We start from the raw sequence: 20149 nt of genomic DNA on the forward strand, positions 1-20149 counted from the left end.
ATGTAACACACAGAAAACCTATTGTCCTCTCTCTAATTTCAGAAAATTGTAGCCATCATTTTTAAGGGCCTCACAATTTAATTAAATGCCTTTGAACAATTTAGATCACACTTATGAATGCAATACATTTTATTTTCTTCTTTAAGTGATCTAATAAACAACTCTTCCCAAGTGCTTATAAACAAACTCTTGTGATTGTCATGAGTTAAACTGATAAATGTAGGAAAGCTTTCCAGGAGTGTCTGCAAACCTCATCAAGTCATTGTATGTCGTTCAACGTAAAATGACAAAGCTGAATCGATTGCTTTATTTAAATTGTTAAGCTAGAGTTACGAGGCTGATTTGTTGGACAATCTAATAGGCTAAACCCCTCGATATTACAGGTACATAAAATGCCAAACATATGCCGACTACCTCTAAATTTAATGATAAAACATGAACAGGACAGGGGGGCTTTGCACGTCTTTTCTGCCTTTATCCCCATTCTCTGGGAACAGTGGCCAGGGAAAGTGGGGACCGTGGACAGATGAGCCAGGACATGGGCCCCTGAATGGCTTCTCTCAGGCATGGCCAAGTTTTTTATACCACCTGGAGCAGACTCCACGCTGGAAAGGATTAGATGTCTGGATTTCAATCAGGTCCTCATTCTGTCCACCCAGGGAAGTCTGACACCCTTATTCCAACTGGGCTGGCCAGTCCCTGCTTTTTGGATGTTGTGCCGGTTTGAAACTTTCATCCACCCCAGAAAAGCCATGCCCTTCAATCCTCATTCAATATTGTTGGGTGGGGGCAGGCCACAGCGGCTCAGCAGGCAGAGTTCTCGCCTGCCATGCTGGAGACCTGGGTTCAATTCCTGATGCCTGCCCATGTAGAAAAAAAAAAGATATATTTAAAAATATATATATATTGTTGGGTGGGATCTCCTTGATTAAGGTGTTTCCATGGAGCTATGTCCCGCCCAATTGTGGGTGGGACTGTTGATTAGATGGTTTCCATGGAGATGTGTCTCCACCCATTCAAGGTGGGGTCGCTTACTGGAGCCCTTTAAGAGGGAACCATTTGAAAAAGAGTTTCAGAGCCCACATAGACAGAGACATTTGTAGATGCAGAAAGAAAACACCCCCAGGGGAGCCTCATGAAATGAGAGGCCTGGAGAGAAAGCTAGCAGACGTCGCCACGTTCCTTCCCAGCTGACATGGGTGCTCCAGAGAACAGCAGCCTTTCTTGGAGTGAAGGTAGCCTTTCTCGTGGGTGCCTTAGTTTGGAAATTTTCACAGCCTTAGAACTGTAAACTTGCAAGTTAATAAATTCCGTTTTTTAAAAGCCACTTCATTTCTGGTATATTGCATTCCAGCAGCTTTAGCAAACCAAAACAGATTTCCTCTTCATTTTTTCTTTGAAAACATTCAAACGCCATCTCAGCTAGTTTTAAGGATGCTTGAACACCATCCACTTGCACCCTTCACTCCTACTTAAGTCTCACCTAACTGCTTTGAACTTGGATTCTTTTCGTTCTTTGGGTAGAACCACCAGTGTTTCAGGTAACAGGCACCCAGTCAAATTCACCCTGTTTCCTACAGCTTTGACTCATTCTAAACACGGTTACACAAAATATGTATGCATAATTCTGTTCCTTACTAGATAATTCCAAAAATGTACATGAAAATAGCATCTCCCCAAATGGGTTCTAGAACATGTTAGTAAATTCTCTGGAGCAGGTGAGTGTTTTCTGATTTAAGATATGTGGGGGCAGTGTGACGGTGGCCCAGTGGCAGAGTTCTCGCCTGCCATGCCGAGACCCGGGTTCAAATCCCAGTGCCTGCCCATGCCAAAAAAAAAAAAAAAGATATGTCTTTCCAGCATTCCCTTCAGAAAAGCCACAACACATTAGCCTAGTAAAGACTCCCAGAAGGCCTGCAGGGAAGAAATGTCTTTAATCTTTCTTAACTTTGAGTTTTCCAAAACATGTTTAAGTGCAGAACTGTTGTCACATAACTCCTGTTGGAGATTGTATTTTTTGTTCACAATTATCCGTACCCTCCCCACTCTTTCCAAGCTTCACTTTGGGCAGAGGTCCCCACCCAACCCTGACTTTGGTTTTGGTCAAGTAGTTTGGGAGCCAACATGAAGTGGACTGTTCTCCAGTGCGAGCGGGCTCTGCCCCCACCCACTTACCTGCAGCATCCAGGGCTTAGCCCCGCCCACTACTTCCACATCCAGGCTTGGTCCCGCCCACTTATGCCTCATCCAGGGTTGGCCCCGCCCGCTTACTGCTTCATCCGGGGCTTGGCCCTGCCCACTTACAGCCTCATCCGGGTTTGGCCCCGCCCGCTTACTGCCTCACCCAGGGCTTGGCCCCGCCCACTTACTGCCTCATCAGGGCTTGGCCCCGCCCACTACCGCTACATCCGGGCTTGGCCCCGCCCACTTACCTGCCACACCTAGGGCTTGTTCCCACCCCTTTTATACCGACGATGGGGCCCTGATACCCTCAGACCCATGCATGACCCTCCTCCAAAATCCCACCCTAAAGATTGACTTTTCAGAAAGCAGAGTCTAAAAGGGAGTTTAGGGGCTCTAGTCTTATTGGGGGACACAGCCCTGGGGAGGGCTGATGAGGGCCAAGGGGGCCACCCAGAAGCAAGTCATGCCTCCTGCTCAGCCCTACCAGGGAAGCTGGCCCTGCCCAGAGGGACGGTCAGTGCCCAGAGAGACCATCCTTTGCGTGGCGGGAAAGGGGAGAAAGTACTCACCAGCTCTCGGCTCCCGCAGGCCCGCGGCGTGCCCGCAGCGGGCTGACAGCAGGCGCTTGGCATGGTCTGGCCGCGCCACCGATAAGAAAGCCCCAGGCAGGAGGCGGGAGGCATGTTCTGGGGGCGCAGGGGTGCCCGTCGGAGGCTACCAGGGCCCCCAAGGACCAGGAAAGAGGGCAGGGGAGAGAGTCTGAAGTGGAGCACGGCAGGTGAAGTCCAACGCAAACCCAAGATGCGAAGGGGGGACTCGCTGGGGACCCCTCCAGACCGTCAGGGCAGGAAACCATTATTCTAGGGTCCAAGCTGTCGCCCTTAAAGAGGAGGGGAAATGGAAGGGAGGGGAGTGGGAGGGGAGGTGGGTCACCTGCTCACAGGGGGTGTCGCTCCGTCCTGGGAAAAGCAACGGAAAGGCTACGATAGGAACCGGAAAAACGGACAATGTGACGGGACAGAGAGAAATCAGTCACTGTCATATGTGCCAACGGCAGCAAATCGGAAGACACATGGAGGAGAATGTTCTGTTTAGAACAGCGACGGACAAGGGTAAAACAGGAAGGGGTGACTCCCACACATTGTGGACGGAACTAACAGCACTGAAAGGCATATTTGAATGTGGTTAAAAGGGGAAATTTTAGGTTGTGCATATGCCACTAGGATCAAAATTAAAAATAAAAAACACAGGACTAAGGCAGTGCGACCGTAGCTCAGTGGCAGAGTTCTCACCTGCCATGCCGGAGACCCGGGTTCGACTCCTGGTGCCTGCCATGAAAAAAAAAAAAAGAAAGAAACAAAAAACCCACAGGACTGCCCAGCACAGTGACATCTGATGTAAATGACAGACTATCATGAATGGTACAATTATAGAAATGTTCTTTACTGAATTATAACAAATGTGCCACACTAATGCAAGGACTCTGCATCTTACGATTTTTCTGTAAACCTACAACTTCTCTAAAAAAAAAGAAACGTATAAAGCTATATGAAAATGGAATTTCTTCCCAAATCAGTCAATACATTTAAAAAATCTCCCTAAAATATACCATGCAGCTTGTCATTGGAGCCCATAAAATTTCAAGTTCCCACGGAAAAGTGGAAACGACAGACAGCTGCTGATTTCATGTGGCCCATGAGCTGAGAATGGCTGCCACCTTCATAAATGGTGGAGAAGGTCAAGAGAGTTGTAATATTTCGTGACGTGAAAATGACACGAAACTCAATGTACAGCATCCATACGTGCAGTTTGGGGGAACACAGCCACGCCCCCTCATTGGGGGATTGTCATGGCCTCCTTTTCCGGCGGTGGCTGAGTGGGACAGGCAACTCTCGGCTACCGGCCGCTACTCGGGGGAAACTTCCAGTCCCATTTAAGCCCAAGGAGCTGCGCCCGCACCCCATGCCTGCCACGTGCCAGGCTGTCCTGGGCACTGGGGACAGGGGCAACATCTGGGCTGGGAGGCAGCGGTGCACTCCATAAAGCCAGGCAACAACCAGGAGCAAAGGGGCAGCAGGCAAGGAGGGCGGGTGGCGTTTGGGTGGGGCGACCCAGGTCCCTGCAGGACAAAAGCTTTTGGGAGTGACCTGGGGAGGGCAAGACCCCCGGGGGTCTGGGTGGAAGGCGCCTCTGGGAGCGGAGGTGGCAGGTGCAAAGAGCAATAAGCGGCCCGCACAGCGCAAGGGGGCGGGAGCCGGATTCTCCCTCTGTGCCTCAGTTTCCTTGTTGCTGGAACGAGGTGGTCGTGGGTGCTTCAGAGCCCTCCAGCAGACAGGTGTGGAGGGCCCTGGCCAAGCTCAACACATGCCCCCTCTCTCACGGTGACCGAGTCGGGGGCCTGGCTGCAGAGCTCACGCTCCACAAGAGGTGACTGGAGCGAAACTGAGGATTTTGAACCTGAGACCGCTTCCTCCCAACCCACGCCAGACTCTCCACGCCCCACCCCCACCCTGCACGTCCAAGACCCAGCTCCAGGGTGGGAGAGGGGCTCATGCCCCAGACCCCTCGCCAGGCGCCCCCCACCCCACCCCGCCCACCTACATGGGCATCATCTCTTACCGGGACAGGCCACCCCCAGCCGCCACGGCCCCAGCATTGAGGGCCCCCCACCCCCACCAAAGGCAGGGGGGGCAGCTCCACCCAACTTCATTAATCTCACTCTCACGTGTCAAAGTGTGCGTGATTTCTTGTAAAAATGATTTGGCTGCTAATTAGGCTGTTTATAACTTGTTTCCCTGGTTGCTAATGATAATTAACATGCAAATTAGCTCCGGGAGGGGAGGCACTGGGGTCCTCGGTTCATTACCAAGTTAATTACTGTTTGCATACTTAAACATCACAGATACAAATGGCGGCACTTAGTGTAATGGGCAGAGCGATAATTACACCGACGACATTTTGAAAAGTCATTTTGCGGTGCTATTTTTCTGCGTGATTAATGGCTCGGCGCCTGGTTCACAAACTTAGTTCAAACCGGCCGAGGCTCTGCACACAGGCGGCCGCCCGCCCCCCCAGGAATCCCTCCCCAGCCCATGCGGCTGCAAAGTTTCTGAGGAAGGAAAAGGCAAGGTGGAAGCTGCACATGGGGGGCCGCGAGCCCCTTACTCCTCAGGGAGCTGGCCCGGGGTCCACACTTGGGGGCTCTGTGGTCCCCAGGCAGCAGCTGGCCTCCGCCACCCAGCCCTGCCCTCCTGGGGCCGCCGATCCAACGAGGACCCCAGAAATGCACCAGTACGGGGCTAAGGCCGGGGTGGGGCCAGGGGAAGGGGGGGCTCAAGAGGCCGAAGCACCCAGGCCTGGGGGGTAGGGAGGTAGGGTGACACATGCTGCAGTTGGAGCTGCCGCTGGCAGGTGACCCACAAAGAAGCCAGCGTGCTGGCCTGAGCATCTGGGGCCTCAGAGAACTGCCCCGGCACTCGGACAAGCACCCCCTTTCCTGGGGCCCGGGGTACCCCTGGGCACCACTGGGTACCCCAGCCTTGGAGTGCCACGGCCACCTCTCCCCATGGCCCAGGGCCTGGCCACAGCTGAGCGTCAGCCCCGGGGACCCCTGGAGCCCCTGTGGTCACCACAGCAGCTTCTCCCCACAGCAATCAGGCCGGCTCGGCAGCTCCTCCCACAGCCCCCAGCAAACTGCGACTGTAATTGAGATGAAAGCTGGGGATGGGGTGGGGGGCTGCAGGGAAGCAGTGGGGGGAGGGGGGTGCAGGGAAGCAGTGGGGGCGGGGGGAAGCACAGGGAAGCAGTGGGGGGGGGGTGCAGGGAAGAAGTGGGGGTGGGGGGAGGCACAGGGAAGCAGTGAGGGTGGAGGGAAGCTGTGGGGCGGGGGCTAAGATCCTCCTGCTCTGCATTATTGATCAGGGGGTAGAGCTGGAACAAGAGAGGAGGCAGCTCAGTGACAGGTGTGCCCCCGCCCCGCCCGCCGGCTGCCAGGTGTGCAGGAGGCTCAGGGTGAAGCTGGTGGGAGCAGTCAGTGGCCTGCAGGGTGCCCTGGGGGGAGAAGCCAACTCCTGCCCTGAGGCGCCACAGGGCTGTGCCCGTCCCTGGAGCTGCCCACCCAGCAGCAGGGGCAAGAGTCTGAAATTGCCTCTGGTGTCAGCCAGGCCCCCTGCCCCGACTGGGTCCCTTGGATTCAACCGCAGGTAAGCCTCGGGGGGTCCCAGGCGGGGGCTGAGCTCTGGCAAACAGGGAGCGACCTGGGTGCCCATGGCTGGCAGGGGTTGGAGATGAACCAGAGTTGCCCCACTCTGGGGTGGGGTGGGGGTGCTCCGAGATGCCCCAAAGTCCCTCTTTTGGGGGAACAGTCATGGGCCGTGGCCAAGTGTTCCCCTTTCCAATTGAGGTCAGTTTAGACAAAATGGGTCTGCTTCCTGGGTGAGAGCCGCAGGGGATGGGGAGGCGTGGGAGGCAGGCTTGGGGGTAGTTGGCAAAGGGCATCCAGGGCAGCCCAAAGCAGAGCCAGTCACAGCACTCAGTGGCCTGCCTCCAGCCGCAGCTCAGTGGCCATGTGGCCTCTCCCCTCCCTCATGTGTTGGGGGGCACAGGTGCCCCTCGGGAGCCCCCGCCCTGTGTCCTGGCAGTGATGCCCCACACAAGGGGCAGGAGAGCCTTGCATGCCCTGGGTCCGGGCTGCCACCTGCTGCAGAGGTGTAGCCCCCAGGGTGCTGGTCTCGAGGGGACCCCAGGGCAGGGGGCCCTATGCGCAATGGGCTTGCAGAGGGAGATGGGCACGGGAACCCACTTTCCTGGTTTCGGGGCCCAGAGCTGGGACCAGACCTGACCTTCAGGGCACTTAGGTTTCGGGCAGTCAGAGAGCAGGCAGAGGGTGGACGCCGGGCCCAGGTGATCACAATGCACCTGCCTCTAAAAGATGGTGCGTAAACTGGGTTTCCCTCACCCCCTCACCTTCCAAGCCATCTCGGGAGAGCACTCTGAGTTTGAAAGATTCTTTTATAGAACAGTCACACACATGCACACACGCCTGCTCAGATGGGGCCACGCCGAGGGGAGAGGGGTCTGAGACACCCTCACCTGTGCAGCTACTGGAGGCAGCTCCCCTGCAGGTGGAGCGAGTGCCCGCCACCTGGGAGGAAAGCATGAGGGCTGCTGGGAAAGAGCCTCACAAATGCACGATCAATCTCAAGGCCATCACCAATCTTTCACTTTCTGAAATGACGTGTATTTTCAACTTCTCTGATGTTGTCCTGCTCACGCCCAAGAAAACCCTGGTCCTGGGAGCTGGGAGCTCTTTTTCCAGGCAGCAGGGTCTTTCCCCCAGAGTCAGGGACGTGGCAAAAACAGGCCCTGCCCGGCCCCAAAGTCCTCCCTGCGACCACCTCAAGCAGGGACCAGGCGCTCAGACCCCGAGAAGGGAGTGCACCCCACCGCACCTGTGCCCGCCAGGTGTGAGCTGGGCACGTGTGAGCCAGCAGGTCCTCACAGGGGCGACGGCACAGCCCCGTCCTTCTCTGCACCCGCCGCCTCTGACCATACAAACCGAGGTAGCCAGAGGGGGAGAGCAGAGCCCCGGGCCCAGCTGTCCTGAGCGGGCATTCGGGACAGGAGGAGGTGTGGTTTCTGCGGGTTCACCCCAGGCATACCCAGGTCCTGACACAGGGAGTCAGTGGCCATGTGGACAGTCGAGGCCTCGTGCTTCCATCGCCGGGGCCCCACCCCAACTTGAACCTGCGGACAAGCCGCAAACCCCCCACCAGGTTGCACCCATCCTGGTCAGGCGTGTGACTGGCCGGGGGACCCGACCGGAGCAGCCCCCAGTCAGACACGGTCAGGAGCGGTACAAAAAGCGTCCATTGGAATTCGGTCGCCACACCCAGGGCGTGAGGCCGGGACATCTGGGGGCGAGACCCCCACTCACGGATCGCGAATTCTGATACCCCACGCGCGCCCCTGCCAGGGCTCCTCTGCGGCAGAGTCGGAATGAGAGGGGCGCACGTGATGGCCGAGAACAGGGGTGTGGGGGGCTGGGCGGACCTGCAGGCACCGCCCCTGAGCACTGCCCACACCCCCACATGGAGAGGCCCAGGACCTGGAACTTGGGGTGCTTCTCGCTTGGCCCCAGGCACCGGGAACGGCGGAGCTGGGGACCACGCAGCTCAGGGTGCTCCGGGTCGGCCGGGCTCTGCGCAGCGCCTGGGGGCCCACCGGCCCCATGTGCGAGGAAGCGGTGCCGGGGGTCGGCTGAGCTAATGTCACGGTGAATGCCACGCAGCCCCCCGCCGCCAGGCCCCCGGCCATTCCTGCAGCCCCGGACAGCTCTGCTCCATTACGGCTCCACGCCTAATTAGGGTCATTAAAATGGAAGTAATCAGAGTAATAGGAAAGCTCTTAATAAACTGTCACCACTGCATTAATTGTGCCGGGTTGTGCCTTTGTGGATGTCCCGGAGCCAAGTGGAAGAACAGGGACAGAGGCCAGACAAGGACACTGGGCCTGCTGACCACACTGGCCCTGCCCAGGCTCAGCTGCCGCCACGAGCTCCAGGGCCGCAAGCTGGCGGCCCTGTCCCAGGAGGCAGGCTGAGGACGTGCAGCACCCACTCCCCCCGCTCAGCCCCTTGAGCCCCACGGACGAACTGAGCGGACCTGGCTTTGCCCAGAGCTGGCCCCCTCCCCAGAGCCATGGCCACCGCCCACTACCCATCCCCCAGCCACGGCCTGCAGGAGTCAGCACCCCTGAGTGCCCCCGCCGGCGCAACTGCCTCGCCACCCCCTGCTCTGGGGGCGGTCCCCAAATCAGCACTGCCCACTGCACCCCTTGCCTCTGCATCAGGGCCCCTGAGAAGGCCGCGGAAACAGGGTGGGAGTGTGTCAAAGGGTCCCGGCCCACCGCCCCAATGGGAGAGCCCTGTGGGGTGGGAGGGGAGCAAAGCCAGGTGGAAAGGGCCCCAGGGCACAGGTGGAGGGGGACCTGCGGGTTTCCTGGGGGAGCAGCCAGGAGAAAGGGGAGGGGGCTTCAGGCCAGGGCAGAGCTGGGGAGGGCAGCGAGGAGGAGGAGGCCCCCAGGCCCCCAGCCCCCGCGGCACACCCGAGCCTCTCTGCAGGGGTGCCCCCACCCTCAAGCCTTCCCGCGATTCCGGGGCGAGAAGGGAGGAGGGTAACCAGGCCAAGGCGCTCCCGCCACCGGAGTCGCCCCCGAGCGCGGCGGCGGGTGTTGACGCTCTCCCAGGAAACGGCGCCGCGACCCGCCCCGGCGCCGCCCCTCCGGCCGCGCCGGCGAGTGTGTCCGCGGTGCGGGGACTGCGGGGCACGTAGGGTGGGCAAAGCTGCTGCGGGAAGGGCAGGGGACACTGGGAGACGGCGGACCTGTCCTGGGAACGCCCGCCTCGGCCGGGGCAGCTCCGACCCGGCGCAGGAGCAGGGCAGGTGTGCCCAGGTGTGAGCAGGTGGGCGGGGGGCCCTGGGGTGGGCGCGGCCCTTACTGAGAGGGCTGCCCGGGGCGGGCCGGTGGGCGTTGGGACGCCCCCAGCCTCCCTGAGGCGTGCTTGCGGGAAGGGGCAGGTGGGGCCGGGGAGCTGGGGGAGGCCTGCGTGGTTCCGCTCAGTGCCCCACCCCTCGCCCTGCCCCCTCCCCTGGGAGCTCAGGCAGGGCTGGGGGTGATGGGGTGTCCACACCGCAGCCAGAGCTAAACCAGGCAGCTGTGTACCCCCAATCTAAGGCGAGGACCCCGGGGCGCCAGAGGACCCCACCCCAGGCAGGCCGCCTGCTGGGGGAGCCCCACAAGGCCCAGAACGAGGGAATTCACCCCGTTTTCATTCAGGGGACTCTGAGCCGGCCCTGGCGCTGCAGTGGGGCGCGGGGTGGGGGTTACAAAACTGCCGACCTGGCCGCCCCCCCCCCATGCTAACCACGCCCCCTCCTGCCCCAGGTGCCATGAGGACCCCAGGAGGGGGCAAGCCGGACACCGGCGTGACATCCGCCCAGGAGCTTGTGGCCAGCCTCTGCCTGGAGGGGGACCGGCACCTGGCCCTGGGGGCGCACCCGCTGGCCACCGCCTTCTACCTGGCCGCCTTCAGCTGCCACGCCGCCTCGGCTGTGCGGAGCGTCCGGGCAGCCCTGGCCGAGGCTCGGGGCGCACCCGTGGTGGCCACCCTGGAGGCCTGGTGCCGCGGCGTCAGCCAGATCCCGGCCATCCACTGGGACGGTATGGCCGTGGTGTCCCTGACGGGGACGCTGGCCTCCGCCTTCCTGGCTGCCCTCTGCCCAGACCACCCCGCCGCGGCCCTCCACTCGCTGGCCGGACTGCTGGCCCAGGGCTGCCACAGGGAGGTGGTCCGCCGTTGCGACGCTCTGCTGGCCGCCCCGTCCCAGCAGGCCCTGGAGCTGCAGCTCACGCGCGCCCTGGCCTGGCTGCTGTCCGGGCCGCGAGCCAGCCAGGGTGTGGCCACCTACCTCCAGGCCTTCGCCAGCAGCCCCGACCGGACAGTGGCCTTTGTCCGCGCCCACCAGCAGCCCTACCTCCCCTGGCTAGTCAGCGCCCTCCAGGACCACCTCGCAGAGCGCCAGGAGGCAGGAGGCAGCACCAGCCGGCACGACACCAGCTGCCAGGGGCTCCTGGCCGCCCTGGACCCCGGGGGCAGCCGGAGCCAGCCTCTGTCGCCCGCTGCTCTGCTCCGCCACTGCCGGTATGGGGACTGCCTGGCAGCAAGTAGCCGGGCGCTGGAGCCCACCTCTGCGGGCAGCAGACCCCAAGGTAGGGTCCCGGTTCTTGCCCTCCTCTGGGGCTGCGCCCAGGTGGCTCCAGCTCTCCTTGCCAGCACGGTGACGTCCTGGATTGACTGGTGACACGTGCCCGCCCAAGGGTGGGCATGGGGGTGGCACGTGGCCCTGAGTCTGCAGGACACCTGTTGGGCCTGGTTCAATGGGTGCTTCCAGCTTTCCTGAGGGGTCCTGTGCAGGGAGGGGTGACGCAATGCGCACTGGCCTTGGGGGAAGAGGCTTGTCCTGGGGCTGGGGACAGTGCAGTGACGAGACAGATAGGCCTCCTGCCCTTACAGAGTGCCCAAGAAAACAAGCAAACAAAACAAAACCTGGCTGAGTGCTTTGAAAGCATGGAATATGCAAGGTATTGCTCTAGAGCTGGTGATCAGGGCAGGCTGCTCGGAGGAGGTGTCATTTGAGCTGCAGCTGAAGGATTCTACTCCATAGAGAAGGGGAGCTTGTCCTCCCACTGACTGCAGCCGGGTGCCTGTTGGAGGGAATGGGGAGAGGGGAGAGGCTGGAGATGGCAGCCGTGGCTAGGCCCTGCTGGCCTCTCAAAGACTTGGGATCTCAGCCTCAAAGCAAGGACTCATTGAAGGACTTTCCACCATGAGCGAGGTGCCCCAAGCTGCATCTTTTAAGAATCCTCTGGCTGCTGTGTGCAGAACACACAGAGCCAGGGTAGGGGTGGGGGGAGGGAGGGAGGGAGCGGGAGGGGGGTTGGGCAGGGTCTGAGGGGTCAGCGAGGTGGAAACAGTGGGCTTACAGGTGGGATAAAGGTGGAGAGAGAGGCTGAAGGAGGGGGGCCAAGAATGACGTTAAGAGCCAAGCAACTGGACTGGGGAGGGCCAGGGGAGGGGGCAGGTAGGGGGGCAAGGAGCCACCATAACAAAGCACCACAAACTGGGGGGCTTAAAATAACAGACAGTTCTTCTCTCACTGATCTGGAGGCCAGAGCCCGTGTCCAGTGCTGGTAGGGCTGTGCCCCTCCCGAGTCTCGGGGGGGGACACTTCCTGCCTCTTCCGGTTTCTGGGGGCTCCTGACATTACTTGGCTTGTGGCCAATCTTTGCCTCCCTCTATCTGTCTGTGTTGTCCAGTTGTCCCCTTACTGAAGGACACTGGTCACACCGGTTTGGGGACCCCCTACTCCAGTGTGGCCTCATCTTAACCCACCGAATCTTCACAGACCCTATTTCCAAATAAGGCCACAGCCATGGGGGCGGGACTTCAGACCTGAACACATCTTTTGGGGGCACGCAGGGTACCTCACAGCAAGAGGTGTCAGGAGCGTTAGATGTGTCCAGTTTGGGGTGCTGCTCCTCCCCAGCCACCCCACTGGCCCCTCCGTCTCGGGAGGCATGTGATGGGCCACAGTGCACCCTGGGGGCCAGACTCCAGGTCTCAGTGAAATGCATAGCAACCTGTCACACGGTGTCCGCCCACGATGAGGACTCAGGGAGTGTCACCTGAGCCGTTTAAGCGGACATCAGGCAGCTGGACACACAAGCCTTGGGATGAGAAGGACCCCTGATTGGAGAAATGGGTCTCAGAACCATCAGCGCGGAGACGTATTTAAAGCCAGAGTCGAGATGCCCCCGAGGGGAGAGCCCAGAGAGGGCAGAGCAGAAGCTCACAAAGCCGTTCTGAAGGACAGTAAGGAATACCCCATGAAAGGAGGGACAGTCGTGTCCACTGTTAGGAGACGCCATACAACAGCAGAAGAGCTCAGGGCCCCTAAGTCGAAGCACTCCAGAAGACAAAGGCAGAGGAGGGGGGGAGGCTCTCACGATGACATGAGCTGGCATTTATGGGGTGTTACTGGGGCAGGAATCGTCTTGATGGTTCCACATGTTTTGATTTGGTCCACACGGCAGCCCTGGGACGGGGTGTGAGGTGGAGAGCTGCTCAGAGAGGCAACGTGGAGACAGAGGCCCAGCCGATGGCCCTGGACACGTAAATGAGGCCCCTGAGCCCCTCCAGCCCAGCTGAGCCACCAGGTGGCTGCAGCCACGTGAGTCTCACCCAAGTGAGACCAACAGAAGAGCTTCCCAACTGAACTTAACCCAATTTGAATACTCATGGAGAAACACATGGTTATTGTTTCAAGCCACCATGTTTTCTGCCAGTTTGTTACACAGCAATCGTTAACTGATACGACTGCTCCTGGGTTGAAGAATCGGTTTTTATCACGTGTTTTAGCCACAACTGAATTAAATAAGATAGCACTTATAATTTATAGGTTTTCATAGTAACATGACTCACTACGTTCACTGATAGAATAAAGGTGAATATATTATCATCACAATAGATTCAGAAAAAGTATTTTATAGTATTTAAAGGAATAAAAGGAAAATAGTCTATCTAAACCCAGTATAAACCTCATACTTAATGTTGAGAATTTAGAAGCCTTCCATTTAAAATCAAGAATGAGATGGCTGCCTACTCTCCCATTTACTCTTTTTACTTTATTTTTATGGATTTGGCTGTCTGTGTCCTATGAGTACTCTGAGAAGAGCAAGCCAGAATGGAATGGAAAAGAAAAAGAAAAGAGTGAGATGAATGCCTACCTTCTCATTTACCATTTACTCTTCATTATACTAGAGATTCTCGCCAATGCAATAAGATATGAAAATGAAGCAAAACATGTAAAACTGAAAAGGTAATAATGAAAGTATCAGTATTTTCAGACAATGTGATTATCTATGTAAAAACTCCAAAAGAAACAAGAGAAAAGTATTAGAAATAGTAAGAAAATGTAACAGGATATAAAGAAATCATTTACATTTATAGATGCCAGCAACAAATAGAAATTTTTATGGTTTTAAAATATAACATTTACCATAGCAACAGAAAATGAGTTATTTAAAAGCTTTTTATGACTTTATGGAGAAAATTATAAATTTTTATTGAAAGACAAAAAAATGATCATTAACGGAGAAATATTAAACTTCTGTTGCTAGAAAGATTTGATATTACAATTGAAGAGCAAAGGGCCAGTAATAGACAAGACACTACAGAAAAACAGGAAAGAAGAGGAGGAGAAAGTAGAGAAGGTGTGAGAAGACGCCTTGCTTTACAGTTATTACAAAGCTATACTAGTCAATTCAGAAGGTTATTGACTTAAGGAATAGACCAAGGGAACAAATCAGAGAGGCTGGAAATAAACCTACATATATCCAGAAGTTAATATGTGACGAAGCCAGCATTACAGAGCTCTAGGGAAGGAAGAGGACTTTCTCCCTCAGACTGTGCCAAAGAGTCAACTCCAGGTGCACTAAAGACTAGGGTGTAAATGGGAAAATTACGAAATTTTTACAAGAATATGTGACTATCATTAAGACTTCTTTGTAGAGTTGAACATCTAAAGATATAAAAGATGGAAACTATAAAATAAAAATTGATACATTTCATTAAATTAAAATCTTAACGTTCCATTTTGCCTATAATTACAGAAAATGAATGGAAGATCCACAGAGAGAAAATATTTGCAAACTATACAACGGGCAAAAGATTAGTATCCAGAGCAGCTGAGTAATTCCTACAGATTAATAAGGAAAAAAAAAATTAGAAATGCTGGCAAAAACATTTCCCAGAAGATACAACACAGATGGCTAATTAAAGTGAAAAATGCTTAATATCATTAGTAATGAGGGAAATGTAAATTAAAACAATGAGATGCCGTTTTCTACTCACCAGACTGGCAAAAAAAGAAAAAGATTGATGAATGAAGTTCACTAGTAATAAGAAAAATAAAAATTAAAACAATGGGGTAACATTCTATGTCCCCCACCCCCCACCCCAAATGTCAACATTTTTCCATCTAGCAATAGAAGATTCTGGCTTCCCGTAAAGATGGAGTCAATTAACGTGACTAAAGGTCCCACAGGTAACAATTATAAAGTTGTTTTGTTCTAATTATAAAGTTAGGACAAAATATAGAAAACAGCTACTTGAAGGTACTGGATAGTGGCCAAAAGCAGGCAGAACTTAGAGGGAAGTCAGCCCTTGCAAGTTGGGAACTGCCTCAGGCGACGCTGCAGCTATTTGCCGGAGGGAGCTCCCGAACCCATACGCCATGGTACAGTGGAAGGCTGCAAAAGTATCTGGAAAGTTAAAGGGGAAATCTTGGAATGGAAGTTGCCACAGAGGGGACAGAATCCAAAATCTGTGTACTGAATCCACGTAAATCCTTGGCTGCCCACCAAACTATTCATACATGGGAGAGAGCAGTGGCTGAAAACGCAGCAGCCGGAAGCTACAAGAACGAAAAGCAGATTTCTTACTGTGACTGTCATTAAGGCTTCTGTGCAGAGTTGAACTTCTAAAGATACGAAAGTCGGAAACTATCAAATGAATGCTGCCCGCCACAGGAGAGACAGAAGTTGAAGTTTGAGCCTAGGCAGCTTCACCACCTGCTAGAACAAAAACCAGTCCTCTTCAGGGGAATATAACTGAATCCAGGGCCCTACAATGCCTAATTCACAATATCTAACATACATTAGACATTCTAGATATACAAAGAAAGAGGAACATAAAATGTGACCTACATTTTGGTCATTTAGACATTTCATCAAGAGAAAAAGAAGTCGTAGAAACCTCGAGATGACCCTGATGCTGGCCTAGCAGACCGTGACTTCAGAGGAACAACTATAAATTGGTTAAAGCGCTGTGCTGGTCCCCTAGAAAACCCATGTGTTAATCCTAATCCCATTTTGTAAACACAGCCATTTCTTCTAATCCCTATTCAGCATTGTATGTTGGAAACTGCAATCAGACCATCTCCCTGGAGCCGTGATGTAATCGAGAGTGGTTGTTAAACTGGATTAGGGGACGACATGTCTCCACCCATTCGGGTGGGTCTTGATCAGTTTCTGAAGTCCTATAAAAGAGGAAACATTTTGGAGAACAGGAAATTCAGAGAGAGCAGAGAAGAACGACATAGCCACGAGAATCAGAGAGCCCAGGAGCCAGTGACCTTTGGAGATGAAGAGGGAAAACGCCTCCTGGGGAGCTTCATGAAACAGAAGCCAGGAGAAGAAGCTAGCAGATGACGCCGTGTTCACCATGTGCCCTTCCAGATGAGAGAGGAACCGTGACTGTGTTCACCGTGTGCCTTCTCACTTGAGAGAGAAACCCTGAACTTCATCAGCCTTCTTGAACCAAGGTATCTTTCCCTGGATGCCTTAGATTGGACATTTCTATAGACTCATTTAATTGGGACATTTTCTCAGCCTTAGAACTGTAAGCTAGCAACTTATTAAATTCCCCTTGTAAAAGCCTTCCTGTTTCTGGTATATTGCTTCCTGGCAGCTAGCAGACTAGAACAAGCACTAAAGGAAAATACAGTCCTGATGAATGCCCAGTTGTAGAATCTCAGCAGATAAAGGAAATTATAAAAAAGATCCAAGTGGGAATTCTAGAACTGTGAAGGGCAATAACTGAAATGAGAAGTTCAAAGCAAGCTAGAGTCAGTGAGCTGGAAGGCGGGTCGGTAGAAACCATCCAGTATGAAGCACAGAAGACAAATGAACAGGGCCTCAGTGTCCTGTGAGAAATGTAAGTCTGCGTGTAATTGCACGTTCAGAAGGAGAGAAAACACGTTTCTATGTGGGTAAAGAATCACTTCTCTAGGTCCCAAGAACTCACTTCCACTGCAATCCCCCAGGATCCGGGAACTCCGACAGAAGTCAAGGAGACACTTAATTCTGCCCAGGAGTAGGAACCGACAGGACAGGCTCGAGGCGTCCTTTAGTTCGGCCACCAGAACTAGAAAGGGCCACCTGTGGTCGGTTGGTTGATCTCAGGGTGCAGGATGCTTTTTTCACTCGATTCTGGGCTGTGTTGTAATATTTATCCATGTGGGAAGGTGTTTTGCCTTCTACAAAGTCCAGTCTGAATGTCAAGCTGCTTTTAAAATTAGATTATAAGTATAAAAGTTCCTTGAAAATTCTGAAGGACTCAGTGCAGAAAGCACCAGGTAAAGGTCCAGAGACCTGGGGTCAGGACTTCCTGGAATAATCCCTCACCCCAGCGCCGCCTCCTGCGGCCTCAGGCTGCTCCCGGCACTGGCATTTCCGCGCTTCCCTCCATTCTGTGCACCTTTTAGGACAGGGCTTAGCTTTCTTTATCCATCCGAAAGCCCCTGTTTGCATATGCTCATTTGCGTTCCTCAGACATAAAATATGAGGATGGTGGAAAGGACACTACTGCGGCTGCCAGGCCGGAGTTACACCAGACAGCAGGCCTTGCACCTGGCACCAGAACACTGGTCTGTCGGACCCCTCAGCTCCATGGGAAAGCACAGACCATTAACCCTTTATAATGCAGGAAGGAAACTGAGGCACAGTGAACATCAGCAAATCATCTATACACGCCCACCTAAGTGGCACTGGAGGCATCACCCCTTGTATTAGTATGCAGGCGGCCAGAATACAATATACCAGAACTGGAATGGCATTTAAAGGGGGGCATTTAATAAGTTACAAATGTACAGTTCTAAGGAAGTGAAAGTGTCCAAATTAAGGCACCAACAAAAGGTCACCTTCACTCAAGGAAGGCCAATGGGTCAGGATCCCCTCTGTCACCTGGGTAGTCGCATGGTTGGCATCTGCTGGTCCCTTGCTCCTGGGCTCCGTGCTTTCAGCCTCTGTTCCTGCGGGGGCTCCTCACTTTGCTTCTCCAGGGCTGGCTTTCATCTCTGGGCTTCCCTTGGATCCCTCCAGGTTCTGGCTTGCCTAACATCTCATGGTGACGTTTGCTGGGCTCCAAGCATCTCCAGACATCCATGTCTCTGTTCTCCACATGTCTACGTCTGTGTCAGCTCTGGGTTCTGTCGGCTCTAAGGCTTCTGTCATTTCTGTCTAGGTGCTGTCGCTTCTCTAGGCTTTGTCATTTCTGAGGTTTCTCCAAAATGTTTCTTCTTTTAACGGACTCCAGTAAACTAATCAAGTTCCATCTGGAATGGGTGGGGTCACATCGCCACCCAATCAAAAGGTCACACCCACAATTGGGTGTGTCACATGTCCATGGAAATAATCTAACCAAACCATTCCAACCTAAATTATTAAATCAAGATTTAAAAAAACAGCTGCCTCCACAAGAAGGAATCAGGATTAAAACATTTTAATTAGTTCTCTGGGGTACATAATACTTTCAAACCAGCACACCCCCTCTTTCCTAGGCCTGGCAGGGGGATCTCAGTTTCAAAGAGGGAAGTGTTGTGACACACATAGCTCAAAAAAGGCAGGACACCAAGATGCGGCAGGACAGATGGCTCCTGCAATGATGGCGCTCAGAGCTTCAGCTCTGACCTGGGAGCCGATTCCCAGCAGAGGGAACTTAGTCCAAAGATGTGGGCCTCTTTGGCGTGAAGCAAGGCTGATGTTGACCCCAAGCTGCCAGAAGTGTCCGCGTGTCCAGCCTGGCTCCATCCAGCAAAGCTGCTACTCCAGGTTAGGTGGGGCCCAACCAAATCCGACTGCACTTTAATCCGGATTGCCAGAGCCCTTATAAGCAGACTGAAATTCAGACCACGAGAAAGCCAGGGAGAAGCCAGCAGTCCACAGAACCCAGAGGAGAAAGGAGAGGCCACAGGTACACCGCCAGGTGCCAGAGAAGCCAAGGACCACAGATGGCTGGCAGGAATGCCACATTCTTTGGGGAGAAAGTATTACCTTGCTGACGCCTCAATTTTGGACTTCTTTGGCCTCAAAACCATGAGCCAATAAACTTCCACCAGTAACATGACCCACTGCACAGTAGGTGTGTTAGCAGCCTGGAAACTAAGTTTTTGATAGCAGTAGTGGGGTTCTGACACGAATGGGCCATGTGACCTCTGGCTGGCACTTGCCCTGGCAAAGGTGGTGTCACAGTGCTTTGAAGGGTCCCAGGTGCTGGCGCACCTGGGGTGGGTGGGTAGCATTCCAGAAAATCCTGCGCAAACAGGACCCACACCTCCGTTTCTCTCCCCAGGTGAGCGCTTGGCAGCCCTGCTGGTCACCCGCGCAGCTGCAGCCTTCTTCCTGGACGGCCGGGCCCAGGACGTGCTTGGGGACCTGCAGGAGGCCTTCAGGGAGAGCCCCTCCGGGGCGCGCCGGCAGTTCGAGGCACTGCTTTCCACCCGGGACCAGGCGCGCATCCGGGCCCAGGCGCACGAGGCCGCGGACCTGGGCTTTGCCCGCTTCCAGGAGGCCGTGCGAAGCCGCGCGGAGCTCCGCGAGGACGCGGGCCGCGAGCTGCTGGTCCCGGTGACCCTCGCGCTCCGCTTCCTGCTGCGCGTGGCGCCGCCCAGGGAGCGGCCGGCGCTGGGCGCCCGCCTGGCCGAGTGCCTGCTGCTCACCGGGGACGCGGCGGACGCCCGGGTGCTGTGCGAGCGCCTCCTGCGGCCTGCGCGCCCGGGAGACCCCCCCGGCGGCCGCCCCGACGAGCGGGCTCCCCTGCTGGCGCTGCGCGGCTTCTGCGCGCTGCATACCGGCGACGCGCGGCGCGCCCGGGAGGACTTCCAGGCGGTGGTGGAGCAGGGCGCGCCGCACCCGGGCGGCTGCGTGCGGGCGCTGTGCGGGCGCGGGCTGCTGCGGGTGCTGGCGGGCAGCGCGTTCCTGGGCGCGCTGGACTATGTCACCGCCTGTCGGCTGCGGCCCGAGGAGACGCTGCTCATGGCCAAGGCGTGGGTGCCCTGGAACCATCGGGGGCTGCTGCTGACTGTGCTGCGGGAGGAGGGCCGCAAGATGCTGCAGCGGACGCCGGTCCGCGACTCCAGGAGCGCGCCAGGACCCGGGACGAGCGCGCCTGGGACGGGTGGCCCCGCGTCTCAGGAAGGGTAAAAACTGGGCGGTGCTGGGGGGGCTGCTAATTCCATCCTGGTCTCCGGGGAAGTAGGGAGGGCAGGGGTGTGTTTCTCCCGATTTTACAAATGAGTAAACTGAGGCACAGAGCACTCCCTGATTCCCCTAAAGCAGTGGCGGCATGTTGAGACCCACAGGCTATAATGAAATTAGGAAATTAGAAGCATACAAAAATGGAAAAGAAAAAAACTTCCCCAGTAACCCATATTAGTGTTTCCTTCCAATGGTTTCTAGTTGCACGTATAAAATACATGTGAAAAAATGAGTTTGAACTGCACAGTTTATACCCTACTTTTTTCACTCAATACATCACAAACCCCTGCTGTTAAACCTGTTTCCAGGC

General features: G+C 55.3%; 1 protein-coding gene across 1 annotated transcript in view; it reads left to right on the top strand.

The window, feature by feature from the left end:
* Window positions 1-8882: 8882 nt before the first annotated feature.
* The window catches only part of TTC34 (tetratricopeptide repeat domain 34), a 33341-nt gene continuing 22074 nt past the window's right edge, over window positions 8883-20149 (top strand). Inside the window, exons 1-4 of the mRNA XM_077130954.1 lie at window positions 8883-9491; window positions 9880-10060; window positions 10129-10953; window positions 18935-19781. Coding sequence (XP_076987069.1) covers window positions 8883-9491; window positions 9880-10060; window positions 10129-10953; window positions 18935-19781 — 2462 coding nt within the window. The remainder of the gene's footprint in view (window positions 9492-9879; window positions 10061-10128; window positions 10954-18934; window positions 19782-20149) is intronic.

Source organism: Tamandua tetradactyla, chromosome 2, assembly GCF_023851605.1.
Source record: "Tamandua tetradactyla isolate mTamTet1 chromosome 2, mTamTet1.pri, whole genome shotgun sequence".
In the NCBI taxonomy this organism is placed as follows: Eukaryota; Metazoa; Chordata; class Mammalia; order Pilosa; family Myrmecophagidae; genus Tamandua; species Tamandua tetradactyla.